Source organism: Sus scrofa, chromosome 17 (genome assembly GCF_000003025.6).
Source record: "Sus scrofa isolate TJ Tabasco breed Duroc chromosome 17, Sscrofa11.1, whole genome shotgun sequence".
NCBI classification, from domain to species: domain Eukaryota; kingdom Metazoa; phylum Chordata; class Mammalia; order Artiodactyla; family Suidae; genus Sus; species Sus scrofa.
This window is the reverse complement of record NC_010459.5, coordinates 35,801,688-35,822,747: the sequence shown is the minus strand read 5'-3', so window position 1 is coordinate 35,822,747 and position 21,060 is coordinate 35,801,688. Positions and strand designations below refer to the sequence as shown.

Sequence of the window (21,060 nt, the reverse complement as noted above, 5' to 3'; positions counted from 1 at the left end):
TGACTTACGAGTTCATCAATACTCCTTGGGGCTTAAGGCAGTTTGACCTATGTTTCTACTACCTGCAATTGAAGGAATCTTTACATGACAGAGAAGTGAAGTGAGTGAGCAGAATATTGGACCTGGGAATCTTTTTAAAACCAGATCTCATTGCTACCAAAGCTCACGCTTGATTGCCATTTCCTACTTGTGGGACCAGGAAGACCATGTTTAGTGATTCAGTATGGAGAGGCTACGGACTCTCCCAGGAAGGGGAACAGCAATGGACTGGGCTCTAGAAAGCCTGACATGAGACCGAGCTTTGAGGGAATCCATTCGGCTCAACCCATTTGGGGAATTTGTCTCATGTCAGACCCCCGATCCCTGCAAGAGATTCAAGAGACATGACAACAGGACAATGGTATATTTATTTACAATTGGACCAAAAAAAGGCATACAGGCATTTTTTAATTAAAAATAATGATGATGATGATTAAAAAAGTCAGAAAAGTTGATGTTTGAACCCTTGATGAGGAGTCTGTTTCCCCATTCCCTCGCAAAAGAGAATCTTCTTAGGGAAAAAAAAATCCAAGATTTGAATGAATAAGACTCCATTATCATACTCTACTGCTTGGGTTCCCTTTCCTCCAATCTGACTCTTGATGGTCGCCGCTTGGCGCTGCGGAGTCACTGTGAGGCAAGGTTGAGAAGATCACTGGTTTGATTGGTAGAGCTGGTGGGGGCTGCTGGGAGAATATGGGGGGAGGTGAGGGGATGGGGTATATTCCTAGCTTAGCCAGCATCCTGAGTTTTGTCTTGTGATGGGGGTCCTAAAGGGGCTGGAGCAAGGGTGAGTGGCTGTTATTTAGACCCTAACTCCAGGGTGGGTTTGGTCTCTTGCAACTTAAGAGCAAGTATCTGTGACACACATGGGGAGGGCAGGGGTTAGGAAGAGTGGGAGCTGACGGAATGCCAGGCCTGTATATCGGCTCCTCTTTCTAACTTAGGATCCTTGCCTAATCCTGGGACTTGGGGGAGGAACAACAGAATTTACCTTCTATCTTCTCTCTCACAAGGAGAAGGCAAGGATTCTGGAGGTGGAGGGGAGGGGTCTGGCTGAAAGAGCTATGTATGGGCACTGAGGCTGGGGGATATCTGGGAGAGAAGACCTCTTTCCAGCCACCCAAACAAGGGGATCTGAGGTCCCCCAGCCTTGTCCTGCCCTAGAAGTTGGGGAGGAGAGGGCCCACCACCAGCACATTTTACAAAGAGCAGCAACCCCTGAAAGGAAGGGACTGAGGAGCAATCTTGAGGGCTGAAAACCTTCATCCCAGATACAGACACCTGGATGCTTGGCTTGGCTCTGGAAGTACTAGGCCCCAGATCCAGGGTTTCTTGGCACGAAGACAGTTCATTGCAAGTCTCTCCTCTGGTCCAGCAAACTCTTGCTTCTCTGAGCAGGGGTGATTCCTGCTGTCCTGGGGCTTGTGGCACTCAGTACTTCGGAGGGGTTTCCTTGGAGGAATCAAGACTTGGGCTTGCTCCAGTGACAAGATGACCAGAGGCCTGGTGGGAAGCCCCGCCTCCAGCAGCCCTGGGAGGAGGCTGGGGGAGAGAGAAGAGGGAGGGGAAGGGGCTGGAAGAGGCTGACTGCCACTGAGGATGCATGTCCGGGCTAGAGCTGTGCTTTGTTGCGGCATCAATGGCGAGGATGGGCAGTGAGAGGCTCCAAAACCTCACTGAAGCCCTGGCATTTCCTCTTCCAGTTAGTCGGGGGTGGCCAACAGCCCTGAGGAACTGAGGTGGAGACAGTGACCAGAACCCAGTGTCTTGGTGGATTTATCCATCCTGGATCCATTTGTTTAAAAAAAACTAAGGGAAAAACCCCAAACCAAAAATAAACCTGAATAAACAGGTCTGAGAGCTCCTGTTCGAGGGAACTTTCTTAGCACTGAAGAAAAACAACCCACAAAAAAACTCATCCCCCACAGAACCATTTTAAGATGATGAAGAAAAATGCAAGATTTATCTACAGGCCCTCCCGCCCCCCACGTAGCCCCAGGATCCAGGAACACTGTGCCAGGAGTTACATTCCAAACGAGCAGGAGTTATTTTATTTTACGTGCCTGCAGTTCCCCACGCAGGGTGGCTTCCTGTCCGTGGATGGAGTGGGCTGGGCTATGGTCCACCCCCATCAGTCTATCTTCACAGCAGCGTAGATCTTGCGGACAAACATGTAGGCTGCATAAAAGCCGATGGTGCCCGTGAGGAGCCAGAAGGACAGGACCATGAGGGCCGTGTAGCCAAAGTAGAGAAGAGAGGGAATGAACTCCACGATGTCCAGCTAGGCACGGCCGGGGAGAGAAGGGGGGAGATGCTTAGTGCCCACTTGCTGTGGCCAACTGAGTGCCCCCCACCTTCTCACTGATCTTGTGGTGAAGCTGAAGACTGGCAAGGGGAAGGGGCTTGCCCCAGGTGGGCAGCGAGGGCTGGACAGGGCTCACAACCACGGTAAACTGCCCTGGATGCTCACGACCACCGTGTGGGTTATCAGTCCATTGTACAGATGGGGAACAGTTACACACCTAGGAAGTAGAAGGAGCTGGGATCTGAACCCAGGGCTAGAGAGCTAGGAGCCCGAGGCCCAACACCAGTGACCCAGGCTATTTCTTGTGGGGGTAAGAGGGAGTGGGAGTCTTCCGGGGAGGGGGTGCGGCTGGGAGTTCACTCGGAGACAGGGCTGACCTCAGGGGCCAGTGCCAGAAAGATGTAGGCAGGAATGGCACCAGCTGTCACTTCTTCACCCTCCACAGTCCCCAAAACACTACAGTGACACTCCTGGATGGCTGGAATGCAAGAAGTAGGGGGAAGAGAGGTGTCTAGGGCTCCCGGCTTCAGGACCAGAGAGACACCACGAGCCTCCTGAGGGCGCTCTGTGACCTGTGTTAATATCTCATAGGGATTTTGGCCTTGGAGCACTTGGGCTCCTGTGCAGGGTTCTGAGGCCTGGGCAGGGATGCTAGGGAATCTGCAGTGTGGCAGTGTTTCCTGGTCCAAGTGGAGCTCATCTCAAACCCTGGTTATCAAGACCTGCCCAGCCCACCAAGGAATGAGTTGGGCTTATTCCAGGGCTCAGGGACAGATACATGGTCATAAAACACCAGGAGCCCAGAAGAAAACAAGGGCCACAGTTTGAAACTGTCTCCCTAAAGTCGAGTATTTTCAAACTGGGGTCCAAGGCCATGTTTTCTGGTTCAACCACCCCTCTCCTTTAATGAGGCTTCTTGTGGCTGAAGATGGGGTGAGGGTGATGTGGGGAGGGTGGGGGACAGGGCAGTGAGTGGTAAACCCAGTGGGAAACCCGGGAAAGGGATGAGGCAAAAGGCAGCACTGGAAAGTTCCTTGGAGTTTAGATAGGCCAAGACTATCATTTTTACAGACAGGGCTCTGGGGCTGGAGGAAGTCTGAAGAACAGAGAAAACTGGGGCAGGAGCAGGAAGGGCAGGGGGCTGAGATGTGACCTTTGGGTAGACAGCTATGGTAGCTGGGTTTTGTTAACCCAGCACTGTCTCCTGTTTTCCTTCTTCCCAGTGTCTCGAGTACCCACTCCCTACTGGGGCTGTCAGGCCTAACACCAAACCTGAAACAGTCAATCAGAGTACGCCATTCTCCTGGACGTGAGGAAGAGTGAGGGATACATGTATTCGGGGCCAATGAGCATCTGTCTTCCCTGAGATTGATAACATGAAGGCAGAGGAAAGACATTCTTTTAGCTCTAGGGCTGCAAAGCTAAGGAGACACACTAGGGTTGCCACTGGCCATCTTTCTACTTTTGGAAAGATCCTGCTTGCACACTGAAGCCAGTAAAACACACACAAAGCTGAGGTATAAAAACAGAGCTTTGATACCGTCTTAGCTGCTGGATCTAACCAAGCCTGGAGCGTGAAGCTGCTGGATCTAACCAAGCAACTTCTTAAACTTACATCAGCCATAACATTCTCTTTTTTGCTTAAGCCAGCCGGAACTGGGTTTTGGTCAGTTTCCATTCAAAACAGTTCTGATTAATATGGGCTGTAGAGAAGGGAAATAGATTTGTTCTGCAGGATTCCAGGAATAAGACTATGGTCTGAAGACAGAAGTTACAGGGATGAAGATTTCAGTGAGGCATTCCCGTCGTGGCTCAGCGGTTAACAAACCTGACTAGCATCCATGAGGACTCGGGTTCGATCTTTGGCCTCGCTCAGTGGTTTAAGGATCCGGCATTGCCATGAGCTGTGGTGTAGGTTGCAGACATGGCTCAGATCCAGTGCTGCTGTGGCTGTGGCGTAGGCTGGCTGCTCCAGGTCTGATTTGACCCCTAGCCTGGGAACCTCCGTATGCTGCGGGTGTGGCCCTAAAAAGGCAAAACAAACAAACAAAGATTTCAGTGAGAAGTAAGGAAAAACCTTGATAATGACAGGACCAATTCAAAGAGAATGGGAGCAGCAGGATGTGCTCAGCAAGCTTTTTCTGAAAGGGCCAGATTATAAACAGTTTAGGCCAGGTGGCCTCTGTCAAAACTACTCCACTCTGTCATTGTAATGTAAAAGCAGCCGTGACCACATGTAAATGAACAAGCATGGCCTTGTGCCTGTAAAACTTTGTTTAGAGAAACAGGCCTACTGGCCCATGGGCTACAGTTGGCTGAGCCCTCAGCTAGTAGGATCACTTGCTGGGATGGCTGGAGAAGAGGGCAGAGTCAGCAAACTGGAGGCAGGACTGGAGCATCTCACTCAATGATCCGGATAGTCTTTTCAAACCTCACGTTTTTGGGAGAGGGAATTCAGAGCTTCTACCTTCTGACCTATGACTCTAGTGTGGAAATACACCCTGGTTTATAAGCATAGGACTGGTTGCTCTGGGGCTTTGGAGACCTCAGACTCCTCTCAATGGCCTGTCTGGTTTATGTATGATGCACACACCTACAAACCTGCTCGGGGGAACTGTCTGCATTCTTACTCAGGCCACTCTTTGGGGCAGTGAGCTCTGTGAATACAGCTGAGCTCCTACATCTGAGCGCTAAAGGCTATTGCAGCACTTCCTGCTTCTATCTTTATTAACTCTTCTCACTCATTCTGTTCTCGCACGTGACTGTCCCTTTTCTCCCTTGCTTCTTGAAGTGAACACCGTCTTAGTCTCTCTTACTTCCTCTTAAAAACCCTGTAAGGTGATGTACTTCCTTTGAGTTCCGCTGTGGCTGTGTCTCACAGGTTTTGCCTGCAATACTCTCATTGTCATTTATCCCAAAGGCTTCTGCCACCAAACATACTCTTTTTCCAGAAAACATGCATGTTTTAAGAGCAGGAACAGTGCTAGAATGGCCCGTTATTGGTAAAAAAAGATTAAGACACTTGGGGTTCCCCCCAGCACCCCTCTCTCCCCAGTCCTGCCCTGAAAGGGTTAGGGGGCTCCTTCATACAGGGTAGTACCTTGTTTACAAAATAAAAGATGGCATAGACCAGCACATAGAACGCGGATCCCCCAGACACTAGGAAATTCCTCCACCACCAGCGGTAATCCTGAGGAGGAAACAGAGAAGGGTCATCACTGTCTCCAGGCAGAACCTCTTCCCCAAGTTTCACAACAGCTAAAGACCCTGGCTGGGTAAGCACTGTCATGTCTGGGGCGATGAGAAGGTTTTATACCTTGACTGTGATGGTGACTGCACAACTGTATGCGCTTCTGAAAACTTACAAAACTATAGACTTAAAAGGGTGAACTTCACTGTTTATAAATTATATCTCTATTAAAAAAATCAACCACAAGCAAAAGAACAGTATTAACAACAACTAACATTCCTTGAGCAAATGCTCACCACGTGCTGGGTACTGTTCTGAGTGCTCTATGGGAATTGGCTCACTGGGTCCTTGAGCAGCCCTCTGAGTTAGGTCCTGCTGCTGCCCTGTCCCGGGAGCAGGAATGAAAGGCAGAGGGAGGTTAAGCGATGGCCCCAGGGCCAGGGCTCCTAATGGAGGAGCCAGGGTTTCAGCTCAGGCTCTCTGTCCCAGAGCCCTTGTTCTGCCTGCTCTGTCAAGAGCTAGTCCCCTGCTGGAGGCCAGGTCACCCACTCTGCTAAGCTACAGAAGGCCACTACTGGAGCAGACTCAGTACTGACAAATCTACTGTCACCAAGTTGCGGTGACTTCCCCACATGACAATGGTGACAGGTAGGGATCACGAACTCTCGTCTACAGCCGAACAAATGGAGGCTCGGAGAAAGGAAGTGATGTACTTGCACAAGACTTCCGAGCCAGGAGGGGCGGGACCACATGGGAAACCCAGGCAGCCTCAGGGACCCATTCAATGCTGGACCCAGCTCCCCAACCCCCAACCGCTGGCCCCGTTCCCCTCACCTCTGCACACAGCTGGAAGTACACCATGACGATGCTGATTTGCGAACAGGACACCACCAGGATAATGAAGACGAGGAACAGGAAGCCGAAGAGGTAATAGAATTGATTCTCCCAGATGGCCTGCAGATATGCCACAGCTGGCCTTCAGCTAGCCCGCCTCCACCCAGCTGCCCCCCCCTCCCTGGCTCTCCCTGCCTGTGCTTGGGATGCCATCCCTTAATCAGGACTGGCATGCCATCCGTCACCAGGGCAGGAGACACCACCATGACCCCACTGGGTCCTGTGGGCCTGGCTTGTGGCTCTGACGGACCGCTCCCTGGAGCAGAGGATGAGCCACGCTGTTGCTAGGTTGGCCCTGGGGCGTGTCTGATCCTGAGACAGGCAGGCCCCAGCCTGAACCCCAGCGGCCTGCGGAAAATAACGAATCCCATCCCAATCGAAATGACATAGCAGCCAGCTCTAGCTGGGACAGCTCACCATGTGCCAGGCACAGTGCTACATGCTTTATGTGCATCTCCACATGTCAGCCTATGAAAGAGTGGCATTTTACAGTGAAGGAAGTCAAGGCTCAGAGAGGCCAGGGATTGGCCCAGAATAGAAGTGGCCTCCCTGGGCAAGCAGCCAACCTGTCCTCTGATCCTTTACCTAGGCAGGGCTAGGTGGGTGAGAGGGGGGCAGCAGGGAGGGGCTGGACCACTCTAAAGGAGCAAATGCTTGTCCAGCACTGACTTAGTGGAAGGCCCTCTCTCTGCTGGGTAGCTTTAGATGGCTCCGAAGAACCCTTCTGCCAACTTTCATCTTGGCACCTCTGGGAGAGGGGTAATCATTACAGCAGCAGCTACAAAGTAACAAGCATTTTTCCTGAATGCCCAGCGCTGTGCCTTTTATAGACATTCTATCACGTTCCAGCCTCACAATGATCCTGAGAATTGGGCATCATTCCCCGCACTTTGCTAGAAGTTTGGCAAAATGGATAAAGACGTGGAGGGACCCGGAAATCAAGGCAGATGCAAAAATGATATATTAATAATGGTGGTGACCGATTACAATATTACTAGAGCAGCTACTCACTGAGCCCTTCCCACACCAGAACCTGTACACACAGCACATCGCACTTAACCTTCCAAGCTGTCCTGAGAGGCAGGATTGCTACCCTAATTTAGGGCGAAGAATGAGGGCTCTGAGAGGTTAAAAGGCCTGTCTGAGATTTCATAGGCAGAAGAGGCAGAGCACCTAAGCGGGGGATTAGGGACCAGACAGTGTAGGGGACAGTGAGGACTGGGGAGCAGGTAGCAATACTTACACTGAAGATGAAGAAAAGCTCGATGAACATGGCGCCGAAGGGCAGGATCCCTGCCATGAGAATGCTGCAGAGAACGGGAGGGTTAACACTGCTGGGAGACCTGGGCCACGGGATGCTTCGGGCTCCTGCTTGAGCCAGCACAAATGAGAGCACTGTGGTTCTAATTCTTGCAGCATGCCTTTGTACCACTATTGCCTCAGAGGTAGATATCATTTCCCCCATTTTACAGGTGGGGAAACTGAGGTACAGAGAGGTGGGGTGACTTGCTCAAGGTCCAAGGTGGTCTTGCCAGATCCCAGCCACACCTGTGACTTACACCACAGCTCACGGCAACGCTGGATACTTAACCCACCAAGCAGGGTCAGGAATTGACCCTGCATCCTTGCAGATATTAGTCGAGTTCATTACCATTGAGCCATGACGGAAACTGCAAGGTCCAAGGTAGTCTTAACCTGTCTCACTGCACCTTCCCACCCTGCCCCCTTCCCTGGCCAACACCAAGTCTGGCTACAACTTGGTCCTCTTTGTCTTGGAGTGAAGCTAAGCTTTCCCGAAGTTGACTAGAGCCCAACGGGGCTGCAGGAGCACCTGTCCCAGCACCCGTGGGGGGAAGGTACCCTCATCCACGTCTTTCTGAGGAGATGGCTCAGGGGAGTGTTGGCCTTGCCTACTCCTGAAGCCCCCTGCCTGGCCCCTGCTGGAGACTCACCCCACAAATCGGTTCATGTACCACCGCTGCTCGGGGATCTGCCGGGGAATCTGGTTGGTACGCACGGGGTTGTCATATGGCTGCTTCCGGAAGCCGAAGTAGTAGCCCAGGTAGACGAGGGGCAGGGAGATCCCGAACCACATGCACAGCAGGGCCACCATGGTGGGGAAGGGCACCTGTGGGCACAGCACCATGAGGCTCCTCCAGCCCTGAAGCCCAAGTGGGGAGGGGGAGGGGGACCTCCTGGGCCCCAGGGCAGGAGGGACACAGCAGGACCAGACTGGTGGAGAAAGTCCTGCAGACACGCTCCCCACAGGCTACTGGCCAGAGGGACCTGGGGCTGTCCCCTCGGAAAAGCAGAGGGCAGATGGAGGACCAGCTGAGCAGGGCATCCTGCAGGAGCTTGTCACCAGGGAGGATGGGGGGAAAGAACAAGGAAAGAAGGACTGAGAGCACGAAGGGGGAACAAAGGGCCAGAATGAAGGGAAAAAAGAGAACTGCACAAATAGTGTGCTCCCAGTTTTGTTCAGTGAAAACACCACGATCTACACTAAGTGAAAAAAGATATAAAACTGTGTGTACAAGACTCCACTTTAATAAAAACACCCCAATACTTACATATAAATGTGCCTAAAGGCACAAAAAGTTGCACTTTCTCAGACGGGGTAGGGGGATTAGAACTGACTTTTCATTTTGTTCTTTAATCCCAGTTTTACCTTTTTATAAGACTTGTGCAAATGGAATGAATTAACATTTGCAGAGTGCTTAGAACAGTACTTATTCCAAAGTAAGCACTACATAAATGTTTGCTTTTATAATTTAAAAATTATATATCTAAAGCTAGGTAAAAAGTCTGTAAAAACATGCAAAAGATCTACAATAACTCCCCCCCCCCCTTTTTGGTCTTTTTTTAGGGCCGCACCCACAGCACACGGAGGGTCCCAGGCTAGGGGTCAAATGAGAGCTGCAGCCCCTGGCCTACACCACAGCCACTGCGACGCAGGATCCGAGCTATGTCTGCGAGCTACATCACAGCTCACAGCAACGCTGGATCCTTAACCTACTGAGTGAGGCCAAGGATCAAACCCTCGTCCTCATGGATACTAGATGGGTTCGTTTCCACTAGCCACAATGGAAACTCCCAACATTAACTCTTCTGTACCTTCCTTTCCAAAATATCTACAATGACTGTTTATAATGAGCAGTTGGTAATTTGGAGAAAAATGTTGGGAGAGAGAGAAGGGAGACAAGTATAAAAAAGAGGAAGTGGGAGGAAGAATATGTCCCTGTCTTTTCTGAGGGCAGCTCCCTGGATTGCTGGGAAGAACGCAGTCCTTGGGCAGCCTGGACTGGAAACTTCACCCAAGGATCTTCAGCAGGTACTGGCAGGTGGAGGGGAGGTGGCTCTATCTGCTGAGGCTGCGATGGCCAATGCCTGTCCCACCCTGACCGCCACCCTGCTAATCTGACCCCGTCTCCCATCCCCAATTGAGTCTACAATCCTGCGTGATGACTGGAGCTGGCAGGCTCCCCACTCTGAGGATAGACCTCCCATGGGGGCTGTGGCTGAGCTCGGGGCACGCGGGGAGGAGAGCCCTGCTTGGGGATACTGACTAATAAAGTCATACTAGGCAGCTTTCCCTTGGGTGAGACAAAGGGAGATTCCCCACTTGGCCCCTGGACCGTGGAAAGCTCCCTTTAGAGAAGTGAACTTTGGTCAGCTGTTTGAAAGGGCCCACAGGAAGGTCAGGGCAGAAGGACACACAGGGCTGGGGAAACCCCGGCCAGTCCTCACCCCCAGGGCTGGGAACAGACCTCTGGGGACTCAGAAAAGGGAAGGAAATGGCAGGAAGTGACCTGTGGGAGTGGGCCTGAGCTCAGCTGGCCCTCCCTTGCCGGGGAGGGCACTTACCGCTCCTGACGAATGCTTTCCCCAGATGAAGCAATTCAACACGAAGCAGATGCCGAAAACCACGCCAGGGTACAGTGTCGCCGTCTAGGAGGAGAGAGACCAGGCTGGGGAGCTACATCTGTGTAGCACCCACCTGCCCCGTCGAGGCTCCCAGACTGGAGGTTCTCAAGCCCTCCTTGTCTTGCAGGACTCAGCTCAAGGAAAATCCCTTCCACAAAGCATTCCCTGACCTGACTAGGCAAGCCTCCTGCTCTCTGTCCTTTTAACTCCCTGAGCCACCCCCTCCTTGTCCTCACCCGAGTTTGTAATCACAGCTGATGTCACCTGGTCAGTGTCACCTACCCCACAGCTATAAATAAGCTCTTGGGAGGACCATGTTCTGCTTATGACTGTGCTCCCAGCACTTAGAACAGTTGTGCTCAATAAGCATTTGGTGAAGATGACCAAGTAAAACTTTACAAAGCATGAATGCCGGGGCCCCCATCCAAATTGTCTAGCGTGGAGGGTAGGCTTTAACTGGGATTTAGGGGTGGTGGGCGCTGGCCTCCACACACATCATCTCACCTAATCCTGCTGCCCCCCAGATGGGAAGGACTGTCATTATCCCTTTTAAACAAGACACTGAGACCCAGTAATGTTAAATACCCCTACCCCAACTTCACACAGTCTGTTAAGGGGTTCAGAGGTTCCAACCCAGGCATCCTGATTGCAGAGCCCCGCTCCTAACCCCTGCAGTGTATTCCACCCAGTCAAGATCTCTGGGGCTGGGGCGCGGGCATGGGGAGCCAAAGCCCTAGACCTGCAGTTAAGCCTCCTCCACCAATGCGGCTGTCTGAGCATCCAGGACGGTCACTGATCACGATGCCTGAGCCTCCCTGCAATCTGGCTCTTGGCCTTGCGGCCAGCTTTACCTTTGGCCCCAAGCCGCCCACACCCAGTAACTAGCCACTGCTCTACCATGTCCCTGAACCCAGGCCTTATGTAGGTAAAGTCACTGACATCTCAGGTATCTGCCTCCTGGGTGCCAAGGCTGAGCCAGCAGCCTTCCATCCACACGACAACCTGAGAGGTGGGTACAACCAGCTCCCACTGGAGAGATGGGGAAACCAAGGCTCAGAGGGCTGGTCAAGGTTCCAATCAAGGTAACAACAGAGCCAGGAGTGAGATTTAGGAGATTCCAGAACCTCAGGCCTCCCTGATGGCTGCTTCCATCCAACTGAAACCCTCTTCCTCCAAGACCCAGCTCAAATGTCACTTCCCCTCTTCCTATCTTCCTGTTTTACTCTGCTGTGTAGCAGGGAATTCCTCATCTGTCTTCCTTCTTGGCTAAAATTTATGGACTGGGCACTGTGCTAGATACCAGGAAGAACATGAAAAAACTTCAGACCCAGAAATGGAGAACCACAGACACTGGCATTCGTTGTAGATATGAGGCTCTGCCCAGGCTCCTCTGCCAAGGAGGACACTGAAGTCAGAATGGGGGAGGGAGGGAGGGTGTCCCAGGAGCTAAGACTTAAAGAGGCTGGAGGGGAGCAGAGCACTCATACGCCTGCACAGCCGTGGCTGCAGCAGGTGCCTGCCTGTGGAGGGAGGCAGGGCACACCATGGAGGGTTGGAACCCTGCTGGAAACCTGGGGTCCTTGGATAGGCAAGAGGCAAATACGCCTAAACCCAGGCTAGAGTCTTGGGGATGGAGATGGGAGGGAATTCATGCCACTTGAGGTGTGAGGGGAGGCGGAGCACTTGGGAGGAGGCGGAAGGGAGCCACCCAGGTGTCTGCCTTGCAGGCCTGGGTGGGTGATGGTGCCACTGGATGCAGAGAGAGGTCTGGGACAGAGAGAAGAGGTTTGCCTTGGGACTGCAGAGGGAGACCCTAGAAGGTTTCTAGTGGGAGGCCTCCCGGGGGGGAGGGGGGGGCTGGGTTTACAGTTCTGTAGATCCCCCTCTCTAAGCACACAGTGGCCTGGGAAAAGTGCCTGATGAATTCAAGAATTCAGTAAACTTTTTTGATCCTTCCAGAACAATCACCGTCATAGCTCTTCTATACTGAGGGCGTTTAAGTCAGAACGGGGGAGGGAAGGAGGGTGTCCCTGATGCTAAGACTTACTAAGTGCCAGGATATCAGCCAGAGCAGGGATATGCTGAGCTCCCCTGGGCCTTCAGTAGCCAGGAGGACGGTTTCAGAAGGCCAGGTTTAGAGGCTTCTCTGATTTGGTACCAGGGGTTACCCTGGTCCTCTAAGGGCTCACTTGCTCTGGGAGAAGGGGTTCGGGGCTCCCGGAAGACAGGGTCAACTCCCAGGTGGCCTCTGGCTCCTATGGTCCTTTCTGCTGCCAAGAACTCTCCTCGTCACCAGGAGGACAGAGAACCCCAGGAGCTGACCTTACTGAAGAGGAATGGACGCACCAAAGTCTGGAAAACAGGCTGACAGGGACATGGGGCCTGGCCTGTCCCGGTGCTGGCAGGTAACTCTCTCTTTATACCACTGGGCAGGGTGTTCTCCCAGCAGCCCTGCTGTTAGGTTTTGACTTTAAACTTTGACACCTGGGCTTGGTGCCTAAATCCTACTATTCTGAATCCCCTATTTCTTCTTGTACTTGAGCCATGGGACAATGTAGGCTAAACCCACCTAAGTTCAATTCCTTTTTTGCACAGATGCGGCAACTAAGGCCTTGAGGGGTCAGTGCCTGTGGGTAAGAGCCCAGTGCTTCCAGCCCTTGCGTGTGTTCCTGCCCCCCACCAGGCTGCTACTCAGCCTCTGACCCAAACCCCCACCAGCACCTGCCCACACTGCTCCTGAGGAGCCCAGAAGGAAGCTTCTCGGTTCCCACCAACACCGGGAGGAGGTACAGGACACTTACACAGAAGGCTCCTTTCTTCCACCGATGGCCTTTTAGAGTGCGGTACAGACGGCCGGCGGAAAATCCACCAAACACCCTGTGGGGAAACGGCAGGGATCCACACCAAGGAGACCTGTTAGTGAGGCGCAGGTGATTTGTGCCAGCCCCGGGGCCCGCTCAGACACACCTACCCCATGAACATGAAGAGGAAGCAGGCTGTGGTCATGAGAGCTCCCCGGCTAGAGGGTGACAGCATCCCAAGCATGGCCACAACTGAGAAGGGAGGGGAAGAGAGAGAAAGTCAGGTCTCCAGGGCCATCTGGGGCTGGCTGATAGGGCCCGGGGCCAGGTGAGGCTGGATGAGGCTCCCTTCTCCCCTGGCCTTCCTCTCTACAGGAGATGGCTGGGTCTTAGCTGGGGTGCAGCGGGCTGCAGCTGTTGCTGGGTCGTGGCTGGCTGCATCTTCACTGCCACGGCCAGCCTAGAAAATCTGCCTTATCAACTCTGAGAGGTGCAGGTCAGTCTTCCCATTCCTCCAAAGAGGAATCTGAAGCTCACAGAGGTTAAGTGACTTGTCCAAGGGCACAAAGGCTAGAGGCATGAGGCTGAGATACAAATTTAGGCAGATTAATTGCTTAGAGATTAGATTTTTGAAAGTTCTCATCACAGGGAAAAAACTGTAACTATGTGAGGATGGATATTAACTTACTCTGCTAACAATTTCACAATATATACATATATCAGAGGAGGTCGGGTGTTCAGGGTGGTATCGAAGTAGAAGGTATAACATCAAATCATTATACTGCACACCTTAAACTAATACAGTGTTATAAAAAAGTTAAAATGGTTAAAAAAAATTTGGGCAGACTGACTTCAGAACTGCCTGTAACTACTATACATTCATTTGGGGGGTGGTTTTCTGAGAGAAAAAGATCTGATTCCAGTTCTAATCATGGTGCTGAAATGGGCAAGTCATTTAATGCCCGACTGGAAAAGGAGGCCAACCTCACAGCGCTGCTGAGCAGCTTCTCTGGCGGTGTGGTCACAGGGGGATTTATCGACGGTGCTGAAAAGAGCTGAGGAGGAGTACATCGCCAGGGCCTGAGGACTAGCCCTCCCGCGGGGCAGACGGCTCTGGCCCAGAGACACTGACACGCCCCTGCCCTGGGAAGGGAAGGCTGCCCTTCGGCCAGGCTCAGGCCCGGGCCGCGCTGGTGACAGTGAGGCCCCGCGCCCAGCCCCACCGGGCCCACTCACAGATGACGATGAGGATCATACAGAAGAGCTGAATGCCTGAGCCCAGCAGGGAGCTGAGGATCATGGGATACTGGGGGGGCCTGAAGACGTCGCCATGCACCAGCTTCCACCCAGACTCTTCCATGGTGTCTTCCTGCAGCAAAGAGCCAGAGAATGAGGCTCCTCTTGGGCTCTGGAAGAGGTAGCTCCCGCAGGGGCCACCTCCTCCCCCAAGGATCCATGTCCCCTGATGGGGGCTGAAGGTTCCTCAGGTAGGTGTCAACCAGCTCCACTCTGACAGTATGTGACATGAGAAAGTGTTCCCCAGGGAACTGTTACACAGGAAAAGTAGGGCACAAACATGGGCTTACAGCTACATAAAAGATCTGATTCATAACAGATACATAAAGGAGTTCCCGTTGTGGCTCAGTGGTTAACGAATCTGACTAGGAACCATGAGGTTGCAGGTTCGATCCCTGGCCTTGCTCAGTGGGTTAAGGATCTGGCGTTGCTGTGGCTGTGGTGTAGCCCGGCAGCTACAGCTCTGATTGGACCCCTAGCCTGGGAACCTCCATAAGCCATGGGAGCGGCCTTAGAAAAGGCAAAAAGACAATAAATAAAATAAAATAAAGATACATAAAAAAGCTACATAAAAGATCTGTAACCCCCCACAAATCCTACAAACCTAATGCACGGAAAAATACGTTAGGAAAAATGCATTGCCTACAAACCTAATGCATGCAAAAATGTAAACCAACACACCAAAATGTTAACTGTGATAGTTTCTGAGTGGTGAGGCTGGAAGCAATTTATTATTATTATTTTTTACTAATTATGAAAGTAATACAGGCACACCTCATTTTATTGTGCTTCACTTGATAGCACTTCGCGGATACTGAATTTTTTACAAACTGAAGGTTTGTGGAAACCCTGCATCAAGCACGTCTACTGGCACCGTTTTTCCAACAGCATTTCCTTACTTTGTGCCTCTGTGTCACATTTTGGTAATTCTTGCAATATTTCAATTTTTTTCATTATTATATTTGTTATGTTGATCCATTATCAGTGATCTTTGATGCAATTACTATTGCAATTATTTTGGGGTGCTGTGAACTGTGCCCAAAAAAGATAGCAAACTTATATAATAAACCCATGTTCTGACTGCTCCATCAGCGGTTCCCTCACCTCTCTCCCTCTCCTCCAGCCTCCCTATTCCCTCAGATATAACAATATTGTAAATAGACCCATTCGTAACCCTCCAACGGCTTCTAATTGTGCAAGTGAAAGAAGAGTTGCATTGCTTGCACTTTAAATCAGAATCTAGAAAAGATTAAGCTTAGTGAGGAAGGCAAGTCAAGTCAAAAGATCAGACAGGCTGAAAGCTAGGCCTCTTGCTCCAGTTAGCCAAGTTGTGAATGCAAAGGAAAAGTTCTTGAAGGAGATTAAAAGCGCTATTCCAGGAGTTCCCGTCGTGGCGCAGTGGTTAACGAATCCAACTGGGAACCATGAGGTTTCGGGTTCGGTCCCTGCCCTTGCTCAGTGGGTTAACGATCCGGCGTTGCCGTGAGCTGTGGTGTAGGTTGCAGACGCGGTTCGGATCCCGCGTTGCTGTGGCTCTGGCGTAGGCCGGTGGCTACAGCTCCGATTCAACCCCTAGCCTGGGAACCTCCATGTGCCGCGGGAGCGGCCCAAGAAATAGCAACAACAACAACAAAAGACAAAAAAGATCAAAAAAAAAAAAAAAGTGCTATTCCAGGGAGTTCCCGTCGTGGCGCGAGGGAAACGAATCCGAGTAGGAACCATGAGGTTGTGGATTCAATTCCTGACCTTGCTCAGTGGGGTAAGGATCTGGTGTTGCCATGAGTTGTGGTGTAGGTCGAAGACGCCCTTGGATCTGGTGTTGCCGTGGCTCTGGCGTAGGCCGGTCGCTACAGCTCCGATTAGACCCCTAGCCTGGGAATCTCCATATGCCACGGGTGTAGCCCTAAAAAGCAAAAAAAAAAAAAAAAAAAAAAAAAAAAAGAAATTACTGCTTATTGACATGCCCCTGTTCACCCAAGAGCTCTGATGGAGACGGACAAGGAGATGAATATTGTTTTCATGCTAACAAAACATCCATTCTGCAGCCCACGGCTCAAGGAGTTATTCTGACTCTGCACTCTTATTATTTAAGAAACACATTTTATAAGGTTATAGCTGCCATAGAGACTGATTCTGTCAATGGATCTGGGCAAAGTAAATTGAAAACCTTCTGGAAAGGATGCACTACCAGATGCCATTAAGAACATTTGCGATTCACAGAAGACAAAATATCAACATTAACAAGAGTTTTGAAGAAGTTGATTCCAACCCTCATGGATCAAATTGTGGGGTTTAAGACGACTTCAGTGGAAGAAGTAATTCAGTTGCAGTGGAAATAGCAAGAGAACTAGACTTAGAAATGAAGCCTGAAGATAAGCCTGAATCGCTGTTATCACAAATAAAACTTTAACAGAGAAGGAGTTGTTAGGGATGAGCAAAGAAAGTGGTTTTTTGAGACAGTGTCTACTCTTGGTGAAGGTGCCATGAAGACTGTTGAAGCAACAACAAAGGATTTAGAATATTACATAAACTCAGTTGATAAAGCCGTGACAGGGTTTGAGAGGACTGACTCCAATTTTGAAAGAAGTTCTACCGTGGGTAAAACTATCAAACAGCATTGTATGCTACAGAGAAGTTGTTTGTGAAAAGAAAAGTCAATGGATTTGGCAAATTTTACGTTGTCTTGTTTTGAGAAATTGCTATGGACACTTCAGCAACCACCACCCTGATCAGTCAGCAGCCATCAACGTCGAAGCAAGACCCTCCACCAGCAAAAAAAATAATGACTCGCATTTTTCAGCACTAGTATCTCAAAAATTAAAGTATGGCTTTTTAGACATAATGCTGTTGCACACTCAATAGACTGCAGTATAGTATAAACATAACTTTTAAATGTAATGGGAAACCAAAAAGTCATCTGACTGGCTTTATTGCAATAATCACTTTACTGTGATGGTCTGGAACTGAACCTGGAATATCGCCAAGGTTCAGTACTCTTACTTGTGTAATTAAAAAGTAAAAAAAAATTTTTTTGATATATGGTATAATATTCCATATACAAAAAGTAGTAAATGTGTATCACAGATGAATTTTTAAAAATCCAAGAAGACCAAAGGAAAGATATAAAACATTCAAAGATTAAAAAATAAACCAGAAATATATAGAAAATGATTAAGACACTTAATAATATCCTTGTTTTGATATATTTCCTTTAGTCCTTTATGTATGTACATGTGTATATGTACATATAATTTTTAACAATAAAATTGGGATCATACTGTTTTTACTGTGTCCTTTATTTTCAGTTGATGTATGATTATGAGCATTTCATCAGGTCCATAAACACTCTTCACAATTACCATTTTAATGTCTGTACAATTTTTCAATGTACAGCAATGCCATGATATAACCAATCCATTATTATGGAATATCAGGTTTTAAAATCTTAAAAAGGCTGCAATAAATATTTCTAGAGCAAACTTTTTGGGGTTTTGATGGTTTTCTTAGGGAAATTCTAGAATGAGCAGGTGAAAACAAGTTGACTATTTGATAGTTTACGATATGTACTGGCAGTTAACTACTTTGCACAAAACTACTATTTATACTTGCGTGGGTGGCATGGAAAGGTGCTTATCTCACATTAACCTTGCCATATATATACACATATATGTGCTAATTTGAAGGTTCCAAACTGTCTTCTCATGATTGTTTGAAACTGCATTTTGAGGGCTTATCCTTGCGGTTAAAACAGTGTTTCACACGTTTACTAGCCATACATGGATCCTTGTGTAAACACTAATTTTTTTTTTTTTTTTTTTTTTTTTGCTTTTTTTAGGGCTGCACCCCCAGTGTATGGAAGTTCCCAGGCTAGGGGTCAAATTGGAGCTAGAGCTGCCGGCCTAAGCCACAGCCACAACGACTCGGGATCCAAACTGCATCTTCAACCTATAATGTAGCTCTGGGCAACGCTGGATCCTTAACCCACTGAGCAAGGCTGGGGATTGAACCCGAAACCTATGGTTACTAGTCAGGTTCCTTTCTGCTAAATTACAACGGGACCTCCTATGAAGTCACTTTCATAGGGTTCTGAGCTGCATCTGTGATCTACACTGCAGCTCACGGCAATGCCAGATCCCCGATCCACTGAGCAAGGTCAGAGATCGAACCTGTATCCTCATGGATACTAGTTGGATTCGTTTCTGCTGCACCACAATGCCACAACTCCCTATACATTAAATTTTTTTAATTTAAAGTATAGTTGATTTACAGTGCTGTGCCAATTTCTCCTATACAACAAAGTGACTGAGTCATACACATACATGTATACACACATGTTCTTTTTGTTACCTTATTTTCCATTACGGTCTATCCCAGGAAATTGGATAGGACTTTGCTGTTTATCCATTCTAAATTCTTGTCTATAAATTTTTTGTTCATTATTATTAGAGATTTTAGTGTTTTTCAAAAAAGACATTTTGTACAAGTCCTTTTAACTATCATCTTTTTAAAAGTTTGTTGCATTTGCCATTTCACTTTTCTGTTTTATGTATTCTGACATGTAGGATTAATGTCAAATTAATCCAGTTTTCTTTCTGCGATTTCCATTGTTTTTATGCTTAGGAATTAGAAAGCTATCTCTGGAGTTCCCGTTGCGGCTCAGTGGTTAACGAATCCGACTAGGAACCATGAGGTTGCGGGTTCAGTCCCTGGCCTCACTCAGTGGGTTAAGGACCCGGCATTGCCGTGAGCTGTGGTGTAGGTCGCAGATGCGGCTCGGATCCCACGTTGCTGTGGCTCTGGTGTAGGCCAGTGGCTACAGCTCAGATTCAACCCCTAGCCTGGGAATCTCCATATGCCGTGGGAGCAGCTCAAGAAAAGGCAAAAAGCTATCTCCATTGTTTTGGGTCACTAAACATTTTGTTTTCCTTCTAATATTTTTAAGATTTATTCTATGAATGATAACTAACACACACTCACAGAGACACACAGACAGGCACACACACACACCCTATCCTGGTCTGGCAGGCCCAGAGCCCTATGCCTAGGCTGCCCTCCCTCTCCAAGCCTATCCCTCCCCAGCCAAGACCTCGTACAATGTCATCCTCCTTGTTATAGTTGGCGATGTCCTTCCGGAGGGTCCGAATGATAATCATGCTCAGGATGCCTGAAACAAACAAGGGTGGGAAGAAGATTCGTCAGCTGAGTCTTCTGTGCTGCTTGCCCCCCTGGCACGTGTGGTTCCTCTAGCAGGAACTGGCTATGCAGACGCCTCAGGTCCCCTCCTGGGCCCAGTTCCACCCCAGCTACCCAGAGGGGCAAACTGAGGGTCACCCCCAAGCGGGGGGAAGGAATGAGCTGCTGGAATGGGTGGGGACAGTCACAAGACATTGCTTTCTACTCCAGGGAAAACAGCGGCTCAGCTCCTCCAGGCCTTGGTCCTTCTAGTTCTCCGGCCTCACCTCCTTGCAGGCTCACCTTGAACTCGCAGGCTCAGCTCGAACTCGCCTCTGGTTCGGCGCTGCTTTTAGTGATCAGTTCACAGCCCCACCTCCCTCTCACATCCATGCCTGTAACCCAGGCTATTTCCTTTACCCGAATGCTCCTCTCTGCCCTGACTCCTACTCACACCTCAAGACCTTCACCTCTCAACACCCCAAACAGTTCACAAGTACAAACCCCATCTGTACAGCACCCTGTTCACTTCTCTGGGCAGCGGAGTGTAGTGGTTAAGACAATGGGCTGCAGGGCCCTGAACTAACTCAGCGCTTTCTGGCTTCGCTAAAATGCTTTCAGGGCTTCACTGATGGGCTGCTTGGAAAGCACAGCAGCTGGCCCCCGGGTGAGTGCTGAACAGAGAGAGCACTATCTTTACTTCTCATGATACTGAGACAATCAATTTCATTCCACCTCTGTTCACCACCCTCCTCCCTGCCCACAGCGCTCTTGCCATGTGGTTTCTCACATTGTGGCCTGTCCCACTTCGGGCCTGTGACCCTTGCAGGAACAGTCTCTCCCTGGGTCTCTGAATGGTGGCCCCTCATTCAGACGGTCTTTCCTCAATAGCTGTGCACCTACTTCACAGCACTTCGCACTGTCTGACCTCCACGACTTCTATGCTTTTCTGTCTCTCTCCCATCACCAGATTACAGACTGTGAGGGCAGAGACTGGGCTGGGCTTGCTCCGGACAGTGCTTGAACAGGATGAGTGATGACGAAGTCTTGTTCAAAGAATCAACGAAGGCGTGGGTGAAGACGTACTGGTTCTGGAGGCTGAATCTTGTTTCATCTGTCTACTGGTCCCCTAGCCAGAACCCTGAGGTCTGCTTTTGACCCACGTTTGGCTCCAAAAACACCCTAGAAGCAATGTGATACCTCAGCCCCCTCATACCTCACCACCCTCCAACCCACAGCTCTCTCACCTGATAGGAAGAAGACCACCACAACGGAGTTGATGATAGAAAACCAGTGGATCTGCACATCGCTCATGGTCAGGTAAGTGTCCCAGCGAGAGGCCCATTTGATGTCACTCTCCTGGCAGTGGGGAGGAAGCACTTGAGAGTCAGGCCTCCTGCTTAACAACTCCTGCCCAGTCCAGAGCCCTCCTCCCT

The 21,060-nt window shown here is 49.9% G+C and overlaps 1 protein-coding gene across 2 annotated transcripts in view; it reads right to left on the bottom strand.

Moving 5' to 3' along the window:
• TM9SF4 (transmembrane 9 superfamily member 4) overlaps positions 389-21,060 on the bottom strand; it is a 57,257-nt gene continuing 36,585 nt past the window's right edge. For both annotated transcript variants that reach the window (XM_005672825.3, XM_021078141.1), the window contains exons 8-18: positions 20,872-20,983; positions 19,546-19,616; positions 14,393-14,525; positions 13,327-13,408; positions 13,157-13,232; positions 10,296-10,379; positions 8,384-8,559; positions 7,675-7,738; positions 6,372-6,491; positions 5,448-5,537; positions 389-2,323 (exon numbers count right to left, since the gene is read on the bottom strand). In XM_005672825.3, the coding sequence (XP_005672882.2) occupies positions 2,174-2,323; positions 5,448-5,537; positions 6,372-6,491; positions 7,675-7,738; positions 8,384-8,559; positions 10,296-10,379; positions 13,157-13,232; positions 13,327-13,408; positions 14,393-14,525; positions 19,546-19,616; positions 20,872-20,983 (1,158 nt within the window). In that variant the 3' untranslated portion in view covers positions 389-2,173. The remainder of the gene's footprint in view (positions 2,324-5,447; positions 5,538-6,371; positions 6,492-7,674; positions 7,739-8,383; positions 8,560-10,295; positions 10,380-13,156; positions 13,233-13,326; positions 13,409-14,392; positions 14,526-19,545; positions 19,617-20,871; positions 20,984-21,060) is intronic.